General features: G+C 41.1%; 1 protein-coding gene across 8 annotated transcripts in view; it reads left to right on the forward strand.

Annotated features, from left to right (window-relative positions):
* The first annotated feature begins 304 nt into the window (after window positions 1-304).
* osbpl8 (oxysterol binding protein-like 8) overlaps window positions 305-17,744 on the forward strand; it is a 43,180-nt gene continuing 25,740 nt past the window's right edge. For 3 of the 8 annotated variants that reach the window (XM_061667272.1, XM_061667273.1, XM_061667274.1), the window contains exons 1-4: window positions 306-620; window positions 3,474-3,544; window positions 6,357-6,406; window positions 9,854-9,954. Coding sequence is in view for 5 of the 8 variants with exons in the window: in XM_061667267.1 (XP_061523251.1) it covers window positions 14,083-14,187 (105 nt within the window). In the remaining 3 variants the exon portion in view is untranslated. Of the gene's footprint in view, window positions 621-3,473; window positions 3,545-6,356; window positions 6,407-9,853; window positions 9,955-13,913; window positions 14,188-17,744 lie in introns of those variants that run through there. The other 5 variants (XM_061667269.1, XM_061667271.1, XM_061667270.1 and 2 more) reach the window with 4 other exon arrangements.

The raw sequence follows: 17,744 nt of genomic DNA on the forward strand, positions 1-17,744 counted from the left end.
ATGAGGTAAATCAAATCAGAGGAAAAAAAGGAAGGGACTCTGATTCTATAGTCGAGTTCCGTAAATAGCAAGCAGAGACCAGATACTGAACGATTGGATTTCAAAGTACTAGACCGAAAGAACGAAGTAAAGTTAAGGAAACCCCGACAATGTGTAAGAAAACTATCAAAACGATCTGTTTTATATTAAAACTGTCATAGTTGTGAAATCCAGTACCCGTTATTTTGCATGGAAGCCAAACGCACAGTCCGTTTTGTTATAAGGGTCTTACTCTGAAAGTACGTAACCGGAACTGGCGAGATTTATTGCTATGCTACCTTCTGCCCTTCTCCTCTTGTGAATGTGAATTTGACACGTCCGAGCCTGCCGAGAGGTTGTTTACAAATTGTTGTAATCGTTGCTTAAACAGTTGTATGTATGTATTTGTTTACCACATATTTATTAACATGGGGACAAAATCGAGCCGCGCTGTGCTGAAGAGTCATGACGACGCTCGCCTATCAATAATAAACGTCTGCTAATAGTTAGCACTAGTCAGACAAACCCTCCCTAAAGAGGACTAAGCGCAGAAACGAGTGATCATCATCGGATTTTCCTCCGATGAGCCAATCTCACCACGGGTAAGTACCAAAGGCGTCAAATAGAATCCAGTTGAACGGGTTTTCAAGCAGCTGTCACCCCCGCCCCCCCAAAAAAAGACAGCGAGCTGGGCTAATGTTTACACTTCAGTCACCTCTGCAGAAGAAGAGCAGACTGTACTATAATACTTCCCTTCCGTTCACCTGACTTCCAGCACAATACATTCCTGCTGCACCCTGGTGCCATGTTACCACTTTCACTTGTCTGGAGAGGCAATAGGAGAGCAGCCTGCAAAAGACGCAGATGCATGTGCATTAACCTAGTGCTTCCCAACAATTGTTTGAAGTCATCTGGTGCATGATTTAAAAAAAAAAAAACTAAATCAGTGATAAAATGTCTCATGTATTATAGATCAGTGGTTTGAAAGCCTCAAAAATAGTACCACCGTCGTGACAAACATTAAAATAATTTAGCATATACTTAAATAATGATTCAATTAAAATATAAGTTAAATCAAAATGTTTACCTAAATAAGTGTTTGAAAACATCCATCCATCCATCCATTTTCTGAGCCGCTTATCCTCACAAGGGTCGCGGGCCTGTTGGAGCCTATCCCAGCTATCATCGGGCAGGAGGCGGGGTACACCCTGAACTGGTTGCCAGCCAATCTCAGGGCACATACAAACAAACAACCATTCGCACTCACATTCACACCTACGGGCAATTTAGAGACTTCAATCAACCTACCATGCATGTTTTTGGGATGTGGGAGGAAACCGGAGTGCCCGGAGAAAATCCACACAGGCACGGGGAGAACATGCAAACTCCACACAGGCGGGGTCGGGGATTGAACCCCGCTCCTCAGAACTGTGAGACCGACGCTCTAACCAGTCGTGCCGCCTGTTTGAAAACAAACACTTCTAAAATGTTTTGTACTTAAAAGTTAAATACAACTAAATTGTACTAAACGGATGTACTGTAGAACAGTAACATCATGGAGTTTGATCATTTAATTCAGTTATTCTTCATCTACCACTAGAGGGAGCCTGTGTACTACATTGTGAGAATCACTGTTATAGATCACGAAATTTCCGATTATCATAGATTTTTCTGACTTTAATAAAAAGGAAAAGACAATGACATTTTCGAAAGCTAGCTTTTCTTTTAGGATTCTTCCCCCTTTCTGGGACTACAAAAAAAAATGCACGTGACAAGCCTAAGGTCATAACAACAACATCCTGAAAACAAACACGAGTTTTTATTTTTTTAAAAAATTACAGCATCAACTGTATCAACCTCCGCAGAAAGGAAAAAAAATAATTTTCATTTTCTTTACTGTTGTTATTGTTGTTGTGACCTTTGGCTTGTCCCGTCAGGCATCGACACCGCAAGCCACTCACATGATTTGATTTTAGCACAGTTTTTACGCCGAATGCCCTTCCCGACTAACCAAACCATCCATTTTGTATCCGACAATTGGAAAATAAAAGTGTGTCATTTAAACACAGTCTTGAATACAATTAATAAAACATTTTAAATGTTTGACAATTCAACATCAATGGATTAACAAAATATTCTCTGTCGGATTAATATGCCACAGCAAAACTGTCACTATACCTGCAATGAATAAATGCACTGATTTAAAAAACTCAAGTAAGTCAAATCAATTGACTTTATCGATAAATCGCTTCGTCGTAAAAGGTCATTTATATTATACACAGCAGTGTATATTATATTCCTGTGTCCTCCCACTTGAAAAATATATGCATGAAAGGTTAGATTGACGCTGCAGGTCCAAGTGCCCAATTCCGAGTTGATGCCTGTGTCTAGTTTTTAAAAGTATTTCCATGTACATTCCAATTGACATATATTCATATGGCTGTGTTTCATAATACTTGTTTCAGAATAGTACCGTTATTTCCCTCAGTAAATTCATGGAGAACTATTTTGGCACCAGGCTGTGTACACTGCGTGCACGCTTTCCAATCCACATCCACATTTGCATTGTTAATGAACGGTTATTCCTGACTTTCCATACCAAATTAGTGTTGCGAGCTGACCTGCACATTTGCCAGGCAAATGGAGCTTCCATTCTCTCCCCTTCTTGACTGGTGCTTTGGTCTGGTTATCACAAAGCCAGGATAAACTGCAAACAGATTGTAATTCCTTTCTGTCAGACAAGTAGTTTCAACGTGCATTCCTTGTGTGTTTCATGATGCTGTGCAATGTTTATTTAAAATTTTTTTTTAACCTATCCTCCTTTATTTACTGAAAATGTGTTCAGACAAAAGCAATTTAAGTTGTACTTTGACACCATCTAGCGAAAGCATGGTCTTGTCAGGTTTAATTCATTGATTGGGTTTTATCACCTGCGTTTGCGTCTGTGTTGTTGCCCCATCCTTGAATGCACCTCGTGCACTGGCAAAAGTGAAACTCAACGTGTGTTTCTGCTTCTCACCCGATGCAGCTACTAATAGACTGTGTAGTCTACTTTGCCGTTACAATTTTCCTGTATTTCCTAACAGTTATTGTGTGTAACTGCAAAAAGGTGAGTTTTATGACTTCATACCATTTGTGAAAAGTGCAAGTGCGCATATTTGTTTGCCTATGTGTGATGTCACGTTAGTTTGTGCTCGTGTATTATTTAGGCCTAATACTATTGATGAGCCTCATGTGAAGGTGGTGTGTTTGTGTTGAATAATTTACCTACTGAATAGTCATTATGTAACATGCGTTCATGATTGTGTACACGCTAAGAGCATGGTGTTGATGCTTTATGATCCTCTGCATTTTTAAGTGCTTTGCCGCCATCTTGTGGCATCCATTTGCAATTACTGTACAAACCCCTTTTAGGGTCTTGTCAGACACTCACAGATTTTTGTTATTTGTGGCAGGGCTCCTGAGCTATCCCCTGCAAGTAGCAGCGGTTCACTGTCGTGCAAAACCTGCACTTCGTCATGAAAAGGTATGACGGTCACATTGTCTTAACGTGTCAGTGGCATCTTATTTAAACTTGGGGAAGTTAAGATTGGGAAATTATATTGAAATTATATTGATTTCGTCATGACACTGTAAAAACGCGCACAGACAAACAAGTTGGAAAATTGATATTAAGTTATTAAACTGTTACTAGCCTGCTTTTACCAGATGCCCTGCTAATATTGATCCATAAGAAATTAGCTTTTTACGATTTTTACCAGGCCATTTACTTCAGTGGCCCTACATCAATTCCATCTACATTAATACTCCTGAGAAAGTATCAGCGGTTGACTCACAGGCATTGTCATGCCATCGTCTGGTTTAGCATAGCATATGTGATTTAAGGTGTAGCCATTGATCACACTTATTATCATTGTGCTACGCATGCCTCATGCACTACAGTCAATTGGAAACTGCTCTCAGTTGTATATTTTCAATTGAAGTGGCTGCAAAAGCATTACTGCATGAGGAAATGAAATTAGATTTAGAGTTAGATTTAATTGCTGTGTTTTGGAAGGGACTGGAACGGATTAATGACATTTCAGTTCTTTTTAATGGGGATAACTGATTTGCTATACTGTAGAAGTAAATTGAGTTAAAAGCTTGGTCACGGAATGAATTCAACTCATAAGTCAAGCTACTACTGTGGTTAAAAATGTAAATATAAGAAATTTTATTTCATCATACACTAATAATTTCAAATTAATCTTCCAATATTACCCTTGAAAATAAACTGCATTGCATTTCTCCAACAATCCCGACGAAACCTAGTCAGTGCACAAAGTTCTTTGTCTCTCAGTTGGGATGCATCATCTCAACATACTTCCTTGACACCAATTACAACCATTCTATTACCCAAGACATTGGCAACTTTTCAACAAAATTGGGTGTTATAGATAGAGCAAAAAAAAAAAAGAATGGATTTTTCAACAAATAGCAGAGGATGTATTCCACCTTCCATGGGGGAAAAAATAAGAACCGCGAAGAGGCAAGGGTTCCCTATAGTAGGAGTTAAGAAACTATGACTTGTTTTGGCTTTTTCACCAGGGCATGCGGGTTACTTTCGAAAGAGGAAGATAAAAACTGTGAAAAACCTCACTGAATATTTGCATAACCGTCACATAAACCTTAGAATGAAAACAATCGCCAGCAAGATGATATCACCCCACAATGGCTGTACTTTCATGTTTACTTTGAATGTACTGTAATCGACCACGAACTTGCCACCATAATTTGATGTATCCAAGGCAGATAAGGCTGTGCTGAACTCATATAATGTTGTAATTCAATCAGGCGGACTCCACAATCGTGTGCACAGCTGCAGGCCTTTTGAGGTTAACACGATTCATTGTTTTTGATGGAGCTGTTTGATGCACACGTGCGGAGATGCTCTCCTTAAAGAGCGACTACAGCGTCCCTGCAGTTCTTTCTAAAGTAGCCTCCTGCTAAGATTTAGTAGCTTCAGGTATTGATGACCTTGACAGTGCAATTGCCTCCATCTGACCGAAAACAAGAGCAGAATCTGGAGTAGGCCTGCAAGTGATAGACATCGAAAGTTGCACTTTTGTACCCGTGCCTCCAGCCCTTGTGAAAAATGGTCTTTCATTCCTATGAGCTGTTGATGGCACGTTACATAGTTTCCACAGGTTATTTTTACACACTTAAGCTATGCATATGTGGTGTACAATTCAAAGCACCGCGGCAGTGGTAAACAGTGTATGAACAGCGGTTTGTTGGTCATGAAAATATCTTAATCATGATGCATATTTGTTTCCCTCTAAATTTAGCTTACTGTGTGACTCTTTACAACTGTACTTTTAAAACAGTATTTTGAGTGACCCATATCTCCATGATTAAAATTCATCTGACAAAATTACAGTTGCATTGACTTAATCAAACTTTTTAGCATCAAATGAAGGTGATGGACTTAAAGGAGACAAATAATGCATTTTTTTCACAGTTTCAAAAAGTTTCCAGGTGTTTATGACATGCTTTTGTCAGGCAGGGTAGAAACTATTTTCTTGTTTAAATATACACTTGATGTGTATATTTAAACTCTCTCAATCCTATCAGCTTTTATTTCTTTTTATTTTTTTATTTAGTTGTATTTCTTATTGGGGCTAACGAAGTCAACATTGATCATCAAGAAGACTTTACTGCACATAGTGTACAAAGTCTCATGCAGCGATCACTGCCTATGTACACTTATTGTATGTAATGTACACATTTATGTACACATTTATTCAGGTAAAATTTCTAATTTCTTGTGCAATACATTTTAATTGAATCATTATTCCAGTACAGTTTTTTCCCCCTATATTTAAACACATTGTTCAAATTGTGTGTTATGTTCCATTGGCTTATATTCATTTTTAGGTATGAAACCTTGGACCTAGAATGCTACTGAATTTTAATGTTGATCATAGTGGTAGTACTCGGAGAGTCGAGTATTTTTTAGGGGGTAGTTGGTGTCGAAAGTTTGAGAACCCTGGTCTAATGGGTTCATTTCTTGAGTGTCCACACATATAGAGATAAAGTTGGACGTTAAGGCTTGTGTACCACATACATAGATAAACACAAGAACATGTACACACACACACACGTGTGGGGGGAGCACTCTGCTTGTCTCCTGCAGACGCTGGCAGCCCTGCAGCACCAGCCTACATTTTATAGGGGGCGGGCAAAAAATATGGTGATGTCATCTCAATGTCTCTCTCTCTCTCTCTCTCTCTCTCTCTCTCTCTCTCTCTCTCTCTCTCTCTCTCTCTCTCGCTCTATCTATCTTTTCTTCCTTCCAGGGTCTGTGTTGTGAACATTATGGTGCTGTCTGCTGTCCGAGCGGCATGAGGTAGGTTGCCTGACTCTCTCTTGCACATGTGCATGCAGCGTTTATAGTCCTGTGTTTGATGCCAATCATCTGTTGTTTGCCAAAATCACCTTTAAAGAAGTAACCCCACAGTTTGTGTAGCATCGGTTGCTAACAAATGCTAATGTGAGTTAAATGAATTCCTGATGTTTCGAGTCAAACACGTCACCTTGAGACCTTTACACTCTTCACCTTTTCACATTTAGAATACAAAGGGAGTACATTTCAAGGCGGAACGTGCCAACATCTGTCTGGGCACCTGTGTTTGCGCTCTCGCACTCTCTTCTGGTGTTATGTAAGAGGTATCGCGCTCTCTCTCTTGCACACACAGCAACATTCAAATCAGGCAGCGTGCGTCACAACACATTTTCACAGCACATCTCTGTAGTAGCTGTGGCCCCGCTCTAAATGTTCACAGTCACGGTTAAAAAGCCGCTGCATTGTTTCACCGCTAAGAGGATTTGAACATGCATTTGATGTCATCACAGTCTCCTTGACTTGGGTTCAGTCCTTCAGTCCTTGTCATCTGGCTCATCAGCATTCCCATCCGCATGTCGCTCCGGCAGATCAGATAGCTGGAGAGCGTTGCTCTCGTAAGCATTGCGTGACTCGTGATATCACAAGGTGACAATCTGCTGGTGAAACATAAACGATTGATGCAGAATTAGTTGTCGTCACAGTCATCTGGAAGAACTGTCACACTGATATCATTTAAGGTAGAATCGCAGTGCGTCATGAAAACCAGTAAAAAACAAAAATAATTATTTGATGTGTATTCCGGAAAGTGCCCAATAATTTGATTTACGATTGTTTCATCTTCTGCCGCTCTTCGCAAATAGTTTCTGTGTTGTCATAGGCAAGTATCGTCACGTCTCTGCCAAATATCACACAAAAGTGATTGCTCAAAAGGGGTTTAGTTCTGCAGACATGTTGGCCAGTAAATCACTTTTGCCCTCTCCATTACCAAGTGTCATTTCTTCTGTGTTGTCCCATGAAAAGATAAAAGAATGTGAGGGCTGTACTAACTTTTGTGAGATACTGTATATATTTATTGTGTTTAAAAAAACAACAACTTAACTACAGCCATAATTTTATCATGTACCTGTGGCTGAAAAGCGAAGTGTGGAGAGTCTTTCTGCCGGTCCCCTCCTTCTAGTCACCCGTTCGCGATTGTCCAGTTTCATCTAGTTCAGCCGCATCACTAAGTGCCAAATTCCCATTAACTGTTGAATCGATTAACATTCCCATCCCTAATGTCCCTCCCTTTTTCGTCGATGTTGCATCCATATTCAAGTTGTATTGATTGATTCGTTGTCCCTAAGCGATGCTTTGGTTGACACTGTTGGCCTCTCATTGGTCTTGCCCCGCCTCACATGGTTGATGAATATTCTTACTTCCCTGACCTACATGGATTCTTGCATTTACGTCCCCTCAAGCACACACCAAACTGGGACAGTCACATGATTTAATTGGATCACGCAATGTAAATTGCCTCTTGCCCGCTTCTCTTGTTTGTTTTTTTAACCCTCCTCTGACGTAATAGACATTTTGGAGTAAAATAAGGTTTATCAAGCCTTCGATGTAGGCTCAGAGAGCCAGTGTTATTTTTCCCTACTCCCACCTGTGCGCCTGCCACTGTGTTCTGATTCATAGATTGATTACTGAAGCATCTGTCTTAGTGTGACAGGTCGTTGAGCGAGAAGGCCACATCAGCAATGTGTGTGTGTGTTGGTGTTGCTAGATGACTGTCAGAACAGGTGACTTCTTCATTAGTCGATTGACTTAGTGACCGTTTTATTGCCGAGATGTCCTCCTGACTACCGTCTGACAATTTGCATCTTTATAACCATGGTAGCTGCATGGTGGTGGAGCGGTTAGCACATCTGCTGAGTCAGGAAGTTTGAATCTTTCTTCTGCCCACATTCCAACAACAAGCATGTGAGTTGAAGATTGAACATTGTACATTTGTGTGATTGCGAGTGTGAATGGTTGTTGGTCAACAATGTTACCTGCAATTGGCTGGTGACCAGGACTGGGTGTAGACAGTGTCTCGTTCCAGTTTACCTTTGATCATTTCATTTATTGCTTTATTCTGACTGGACAGTGCACATGAATGAACATGTTCAGAATATACAGAGAACTCCAGAACGCAAGTGCAGGTCAGACACAGAATGAACAGGGACTTCCTCAGTCCAGTTGAATAAGACAAGATTTCTAGCACAGTATAATATACTGTGGTGCCTTGAGATACATGTTTAATTAGTTCCGTGACCACGCTCATAAATCAAGTCATTGTTCCCCATTGAAATGAATGGAAATCCCATTAATCCGTTCTAGTCTCCCCCAAAAAAAACATTTTTTGTAATGCAGTTTATAATTAGACAAAATAGCGCTCGGTGTTCGTGCCATGGCTACCTAATAGTCAAACGGATATACATGGAGATAGTCACAGCTTTTCAGTAAGCCACAGTAAATTAGTTGATAATCATCATAACGAGTTGATACTATTCCCTCCATCCACTTGCTATACCGCTCATTCTCATTGTTGGGGATGCTTTTACCATGACTTCACGTGGTTTTTCTTTCTTAGCAATGTATTCTTAGCTCGTCCCTATTTCTTAGAATGATTGGAATCACTATCTAAGTTTCACCACAGGCTACAAAGATGTGCTTGACCAAATAAATCGAGATTGCCCCGGAATGTTGTCAAAGGCAACAGAATAGTACTTCTATTATATCTGAGTTTGATTTAGAACACAACCATAGTGTTTAAAAATAGCGGTATGTTTGGTTCAATCGACGACACTGATTTCCCTTTCACGTTCCCAGGGCCCAAAAGGTGTTACGTGACAAAGATACTCGTGACTAATAAAGTTACACCTGCTGATTAATCTTCCATTCACTTTGAAAGTAATTGGTCACATTTCAGCCAATTCTCCTCCTTACAATGCTGGACACTGCTCAGATTCTTTTTTCTTTTTTGACTGAGTATTGTTATGATGATGAATAACTTGCAAGGATCACATTTCTGTGGCACACGTCTTGTGGACCTCACTCGAGTATGCATCAAAGCCCACACACGGGCCAAATGTGTTGCACTTTAGGTGTCAAGTCAGCCCAGTCGACACCGATTGCCTCGTGTAACTAAACTCTGTCAGGCCCACTAAATGGGCTAAATGGCAACCACATGTAACCGTCCCTGGATAATAGACAAGGGTTAAAAACAACATGCCTCAAGGCTTCTATAGCGCACGAAGCTCAAGGCAAATGGGAAAAGTATTCTGAATTTCCGGGGAGAAACAGTTTACAAGGTTGGCAGATCTTAGAAATATTGAAGATCTGAGTGAAGGAAATCTACACGTTGACAGTTGCTGCTGTAATCATTTCCTGCAGCATTAACCCTTTTGTATTGCCTCACTCTCCTGACAGATATGCACTTATCTGAGCAACAGTGACAGGCCCCCCGGCTCAGATTGAATATGACCATGAAGTCTTCGTCTGAGTCCCAACAGGAGACCGAGACCACTTTGGTGAGTCGATACACAGACAGTATAATGCACGGTACATGGTACACGGTAGCCACAGTCCCAAACTGACACCAAGTTGGAAGCTTTGCAAACTTTTCCAAGATAAGAAATTAGAACACTAAAGATTTGATTGAGGCTTTAGAAAAGTGTGGTGTCGATATACAGTATACCTGTGATGGAAACTGAAATTGTCTAATGCCCATCCCAATACAGATACATGCTATACAATCTTATTATCCATCAAGTGCATATACTCTGTTAAAATGAGTGTTGACTGTGATGGTTTCCCCGAACCATTCATTTATCAAATGTTGTGTCGCCGCTGTAGTTCTTCACTGATGAGACATTGTTTCCAGAAGTACATTTGATTAGCCTTAATGATTAAAGTGCTTGTACATGCCAGTCTCCCAAACAGTAAAACTGCCTGTATGCACGACATAAGGAGATCTCGGTGGAAGCAAATCAACCAATGCGGTTCTACAGAGATGCAGGTTTATTTAATGGAAGCACAAATGATGATAAATTGAATGCGAGGTTGGAGCTGTTCACATTTTATTTTGGTTGCTCATGTTGTTGTTAAAACCTCTCTCACGGTCACATCCATATATTTGTTTTCGCAAAAAAAAAAAAAAAACACTAAGCAAATGTATGCTTTTACTATATTTCAATATTCCCATCTATAATATGTTCAAATATCCCATTTTGGGTCAGAACATTGTGCTCTTCCTGAGTCACTTACAGGGTTGGCCAGAGACTCGATCATGTTTTTTTCCCAGACAAATATTTATAAAAGCGCATAACTCACAATCTATATTAAGCACTTCCATAAAGTCTCTTATGTGACTGATGGGAGCTCCAGTCAGCACCAACGCAATAAAGTGCCACTTCCTTTCTTTCAACTCCCAGGTGAGGCGTTCTGCCCTTTCATTTCATCTTCACCCTAATCCCCCTGTATCTTTTTTTTTCCCAGTGAGTGGGAGTGCAATTATAATTGCAGATAGCCCGATAACATCGCTGCATCTCTCCCACAGGCCATCAAACCAAATGATACACAGTGGGATTATTGGGTTGCAGACCCAAAAGCCCTTTGCCCTTGCGTTGAGTTTCTCAGCGTGGCGTGAATAATTATGAATGCAGACCCTCTTTTAGTGTCTGCACGATTAAGACAGTAATGACGAAAGGCTTCTGGAAGTCATATCGGCAATGAACTGTTTCTTTTGATTGCTAACCTTTTCAAGAATTTTATCAGACTGCCCAGGGATGCCCGCGCACGATGATGTGTTATCACCTAATCACTCATTATGAGTCGCGGCAATGCCAACTGGTGCGAGATGAAGACTGTGGGACGTATTGTGTCAGTCCCTCGCTGTTTGCTTGATAGGTCGGGCTGTGGAAATGATGGGCTCTTGGCAAAAAAAAAAATAGAGATGAAAGCCTCTGGGAATTATGCCAGGTTGTCTTCACACGCGGACATCCACAGTAAAGGGATGTGTCCAACCTCCACCGACAACGGCTGCTTTTGGTTGGCAGGCGTTTATTGGGGGTAAAACTATACATATGCTGCAATTATTCAAATTCAACTTGAGTCAGAGGACGGAAGTATATTTCCTCATATAGTGCCTTCTTATATTCTTATATAGTGCAAAGACACCGTGCCCCAATTAATCGCGGGCCCATGAAAAATTAAGCACCACACCTCAGACAGATGCATTGTTTTTCAATCCAAGAAATGAAGCTAACCAGATGGGTTGGATTTAATCCTCTGTCGTAGTAGACGTCTTGTACAAATCCTACCTAAGAAATAAATGCCTTACCCCTAATATGTGTCACTACAGTCGAGTAATTAAACAGCTCCCTGGCCACTATATGAAGAAATACGGTACAATTTATTGTGTTTTTTGTTGTTGTTGTTGTTGTTGCTAAGGTACAATTGTAATTATCGCATGAATAGCATTTGGGATGATGTTCTTCTTCATTAATACAACAGTTATTCATACTGGATGTCCATAAGACCAAAAAAACAAAACATAACCAAGAGCAAGTGGCGGGAATGTTCCTCCTCTGTAGCAGACAATATTAGATGCTAAATAAATAATCCAACCCCCAGCACGGCACAATTTAGTAATGCTGCTAATAAACAAACCGAATAGGCGTACAAAATAACGATACCATGGGTTAGCCTTAACCTAACCCCCCAACCGACCCCCAAATAAAACCTACCAATCTTCCTTTTAATAAAAAAGACACCTTTGAAATGAAACCCTTCCTCTAATTCTAGCTCAACCACTGCAAATGAGATCTAAATGCCAGAGCGAGGCATAGACACGCTTTCTTCTCGGGAGCAAAAATGTCAGCTCGCCTGTCAGGTATAAGCTCGCCTCGGAAAAAAAGAAAGGTGAATATCAGCTTCAGGCGGGAGTGAGAAAAAACAAAGTTGCTTTTGCCTCTTTTGCTTGCAGAGCCAACGTGACAGCAATGTTTGTTGGGTCATATTGATTCCACTAAGTAAATGAGTTGAAGTCAAGTGGAGGGGTGGGGGGTTAGGGAGATTTTTTGAAGTACCGAGGCAGTCTTTCCTTGACAGTTAGGCTTTTATGCTGAGATGCTGGCTGAGCTCGAGACCAGTAATCACTACAACATGGATTTATTGACGCTGCCATGAGAAGGACAGGCACGAACATTGAGTCATTGGTACTAAAAACATGCATGTGTGTGTTCCCCTTAAAAAGGGAGCCATTATAGCCTCGCTTTTATCAAAAGACCCATGTGAAGCCTGTCAGGACAATTAAAAATACATTAAGCCCTGTCTTTACTGCTGTGTAGCAGCACGACAGCGCATATGGTGTGAGGTTAGATTGCATTGTGTATTATTGATCACTTAAGTTGGCTTCAGCCATCCTGAAGGTTGTCATTTACCAGGGACACGTCATCTTTTTGGAGCCTGAAATAGCGTCTGGGCGGGATTTGAACATTTTAGTCACATAGCTATACTACATTTTTCACACGGCCGTTTTTTGTTTCGTCTTTGCTGTACAAGTATACAGGTAAATTTGAATTTAGAGTTGTGTTTCAGTGGTGTAGTACCACGTTGTGCAGCAAAATGCTGGGTAGACCTGCGCTCTCCTGGAATTAGATGCAGTGCGATGAAGAGAAGGTCCCCCGACTAAGTCCAAAATAGGAGTTCAAACGCGCAAGCCGACAAGCATCATTTAGACACAAATAGTTACTCGCCACTAGTCTACTAGCGAAGAAGACTGTCCATCACAGCATTGTTCGATGTTGGATTTCCTTCCCCTGCAAAACCAAACAATTATTTCAGAAATATTTATTTCAGAAACATTTTGCTGCAGGCAGCGCCATCTCCTTTAAAGCCAATCACGAGCCCATACCTATTTACACCATCACAAACTCGTCACGTACGTCCATAAGTAAAAGAGAAACCCGATTAAAGTCTAGATTCCTTTTTTCAGACGTCAGCTATTTGAAGATGAGCTACAACCCTGCGCTGCTCACTAATAAACTGCTGAGACAGATTCTCGCATGCCATTAACTGTATTTTTAGGTGATTCATTGAGTGTTCATTTTATTTAGTCAACAACCTATGTTTAGCTGCATATTCTGTGTCATATATGTCATAAACAGTGAGTTAGGTTGGTGAACGTGAACACACTGGCAGAGGAGAGTGCATTATTGGTTCCATGATAACCGCCGCTGGGTGGTCGCTCGCGTGTCTTTCTGTAGGCTGATGTTGGTCGCTTTGGTTTATTGGTGCAGAAGGGGCGTCAGTCAACATCAGCACGAGGGGCTGCCCCTCAGGACCCATAAGCGTTCCAATAACTGCCCAGATACACGAGACAAGGTCCCGATTGTGGCTTCCACTTCAGCCTTTTATAAAACGCCCACTTCCTTGTTTGCGCGGTCGTGCGGCGCTCTGATGATTTGTATGATGTTTTTTTTCTCCCCTTGTAAAAAAGGAGACGTGCAGTCAAAGGTTGGTTTGTGACGTAATATAGAATCCAATTAAAGAGAAGTACAGCAACAGAGAGCGGTTGCACTAAAAGGGTAAGAAGAAGGAGGGGTGAGGCAACAAATAAACTCAGGAGGACGTTTAATGAAGGAAAGGGCGAATAAATGAGTGAGGCTCCCTGCCTTGTCTCCTCCCTTCAGTTGAAGACGGCTGTGAGCTCGGTCGTGGCACGCCGCAGCAGCAACGGCAAGCTCACCTCCCTCCACACGGTATGCATTTCCTTTATCTGCCTCCTGCGAGGGGGCCGTAAACGAAGTGACAAAAAGGAAACACAGTAAGCCCTCTTGAGAGATGCATGACTGATGCTGTGTATTTTTGTAGAGTTGTAGTCTGCTGTGCGACATTATGTCTTGTGTTATTAGGCTTCGCACTTGAAATATTGTTGTTTGGTTTTAGTCGCTCATTTTGTGAACGGCAGCTTTATATGCAGTGAATACTTGCTTCGGTCGACAACCACGTGCATGTGCCGGGATTCCGCTGCTGCAATAAATTTACCCCAGAAAGGCAATTGGCAGAAGGGACATTTGTGAGGTCGCTTGACAGCTGAGGAACCGTTCATCGGCAGTACAGGTTTTAAGGAGGCAGACCCAGACACCTTCTTCCTATCAGGACCCAAAACTATTTGAAGAAGCACAATATTTGAATATTGTGTTTGATTTTACAGACGGCGGTTTCGAAGCCTTTTCCAGGAGGACCTAGTAGAATTGTATTACATTAAATAGCCCACCTCTACAGGCAGGGAGAGGACAGAAAACAGGCCCCTTTATTGCGCTCTCCCCAAGTCCCATGAGGCTTTCGGGTTCAATGAAACAAAAACACTCTTGTAGTGTGTTAAGTTCGAAAAAGCTGTGTTTGCGAATAGGCTCAGTAACATTGTATGCTTTTAGGGCTGTTATGATGTCATGCGCTTTGATTTGGTGCATTTTGGGTTGTCCTCAACTGCTTGCTTACAGCTGAACTCAAAGGAGATATATTTTGCATTTTCTTTCACAATTTAAAACAGTTCCCAGGTGTCTTTAGAAAAGTTTTTTTTTTTTTTTTTTTTAATCTTCTTTGGATAAAGCATCCCTAACGTCCACTTTTCACACTGATTGACATCATGAGCCCGCTATTCTATTTGGCCAATGGGATTGTTACCATGACGTCCGGGGGTGAATCTCGGGCAGTGATTCCCAACCTTTGTTGAGCCAATGTAGATATTTTACATGTGGAAAATCTCATGTCACACCAACAAACAAAAATAAGGATTAAAAGTGGATACACAAGTCAATTATACACTTTGTGCCATCTAATAAAAGAGTATTTATTTGTTCTGTCTGTCTTTATATGCCGCTGGTGTAGAGGTGAACAAAGAGACAATTATTTTTTGTAAATAATATTCTGACCAATTGAGTGATATTTGATCATTTCCCGCGGGACACCAGAAGAGCTCTCACGGCACACTGGTTGGGAATCACGAGCCCTGAAGCGAGCCCTCATGAAGACACTTTTGCAAATACGTTGTCGTGTATTTTTGTGTCGGTCTGCCTTTAATGGGGTGTGGTCTAGTGATGTCACTCACTTGGCTCACATTCCAGCTTGGGTTGGGCATTTTCCACACCACCTCCATGCTCATTGCGAGTGTTTTCATTTTGTATTTCTGTTCGGCTGCTTGTCCCCTTCAATAAAAAGCCAAAAGTTTTGTCACTCTCATTTTTTTCATTTGACTACAGTCAATGACTAAATTAACGCCTGTGTTGTGCTCCTTGTGAGTGTTTTCCTTTTTTATTTGTATTTTTTTTCACTTCAAGTCAAATTTTAGCTTGCACCACAAAGCAAAAAGTGACCAAGCTGCTCGAAAAACTTGAAAGTGGGGAGAATCGTAAGTCAACCTACCACTGTATTTGTATATTAGCAATTAAAAAAATCAATTATCGATGCATATGTCCGTTTTAAAGTGTTCATTTGGATGAGATCAGCAAGTGGTTCGATTTAGTCTTGTTTGCATTATCCCTACCTACACAACAATCCTTGAGTTTAATTGCCTCTCCAATAGGATTCCTGCGCTGTAACCATTTTAAATCTCCAATGTCACAACTAATATCACCTCCCCCCCAGGTCACCTCCATGTAGCGTCCCTGAGCCCGAGTGCCCTTGCCGAGATGAAACCAAGTCAGTCGCGCTCGCCGCGTGAGGCCGCCCACTTCATTTAACCCCCCGCACTTGTGCTGTTCTGAAGACAGACATCCTGAAGCGCTATCCTCTAATGAAACTCAGTCTGCGTGGGTAGAAGTGTCAGGTTGAAATTGTCCTTCGCACCACCTCCAGTAACTTCAATTAAAAATGCTGAGAGAGGATGTTTATCTCCATATAGATTTCCTGTCAGTCAGGTCATAATATTAAGTTCCTTTATGTTCTCTTCCAACGTTATCTGTTAGATCTGTCTATCTGCTTGGGAGAATTCCCCAAAAAGGTACAATAATTGCAGCATGTGATTCATTGCCAACCCTATAACCCGTGCGTAAGACTGAGGCTGAACCCCCCCACTTGAGCTGACAGATGCGCTAGTTCTTGATGGATCAAGCCAGTGTGACACCAGTGCCTGCTGTAGTTTTCACACGTAGTGCGTGGGAAGCAGCGGTGATGGGAACGAATAGCCCGTAGACTTTGGAAGGTTTTATTTAAATATCTAGGATAAGATAAGCTATATAGGGACCACTACACTACCATTACTAATACTAGTAAAAACACTTATGCTACTTTAGCATTCCAAAAATTCCATATGAAGCATTCATATTAGAACAGAAGAACTCATTGGCAGAGCGTGATGGAAAACTTAAGTGTGTGTGGGTGGAGCCTGCAAACCTTTCTCATTAACCTTATTCAATTGGACTTGAGTCCCTTTCATAAGACTTTCTCGATGGGAATGTAATGCCGTGGTCCATCTACTGTGGAGGTCATCAGTATAAAGTCACAAGATGTCTGCGTTCCGGTGAACAAGTGGGAGAACACTGCAGTAATGCTGCAAAGATGCAAGTATTAATCGGTTGGCATCTAACAGTCATAATAATACTTGAAATTGTGGTTCAAACAGTTTCTGAAGAGAAGTGATGAAAATTAACTCAATGAGCGCCGTATCCCTATTAATCTATTCTTCCAGTGTCTTCTGAACAAGTAACGCGACAGTAATGACTCATCGATTTCAGTTGCCGGAAACATGTCTCCTGTTCTTTCTGAGTCATCGTCATCGGCATGTTGGTGCAAAATACTTTTATTATATGACCCACAGTTCACACTTAACAGGAATAGACAGAGAGTTTGTTTGCAATGTTTTGGGTTAATGTCAAAAGTTGGAGCTGGAGAAAAAAACCCAAAAAACTGTTGTTACTATCTCTCTCATTCCCCTGCTACTGAAAATAACTAGGTCAGAGAGACTGACTGTAAGCTGTGGCTGATGTTTACCCATTATGTAAGATGGGATATTTTATACATAGTAAGCAAGCACTCGTCATCTTAGAGTGCTGTAGTCAAGGCAGCCTTTGAAATAGATGCCATGCCTCAGTCACTTGTCTTTTTTTTTTTTTCCATTTAAATGTAAATACACTAGGCATGCTATTAACCAAACTAACACTGAAAGCTCAACAGCAAAAATAATGTGCTAAAGAAGAATGCTAAGTGAAGGTCCTAACACTGTTAAAAGTTAGTGAAGCACCCTGACGTGCAAATGTGGCAAATAGTTTGAAAAGACTGAGATTGGTGAAAATTTATACTTATTTATGATTCCTCA

This window comes from Phycodurus eques, chromosome 22 (assembly GCF_024500275.1).
Source record: "Phycodurus eques isolate BA_2022a chromosome 22, UOR_Pequ_1.1, whole genome shotgun sequence".
Lineage (NCBI taxonomy): Eukaryota > Metazoa > Chordata > Actinopteri > Syngnathiformes > Syngnathidae > Phycodurus > Phycodurus eques.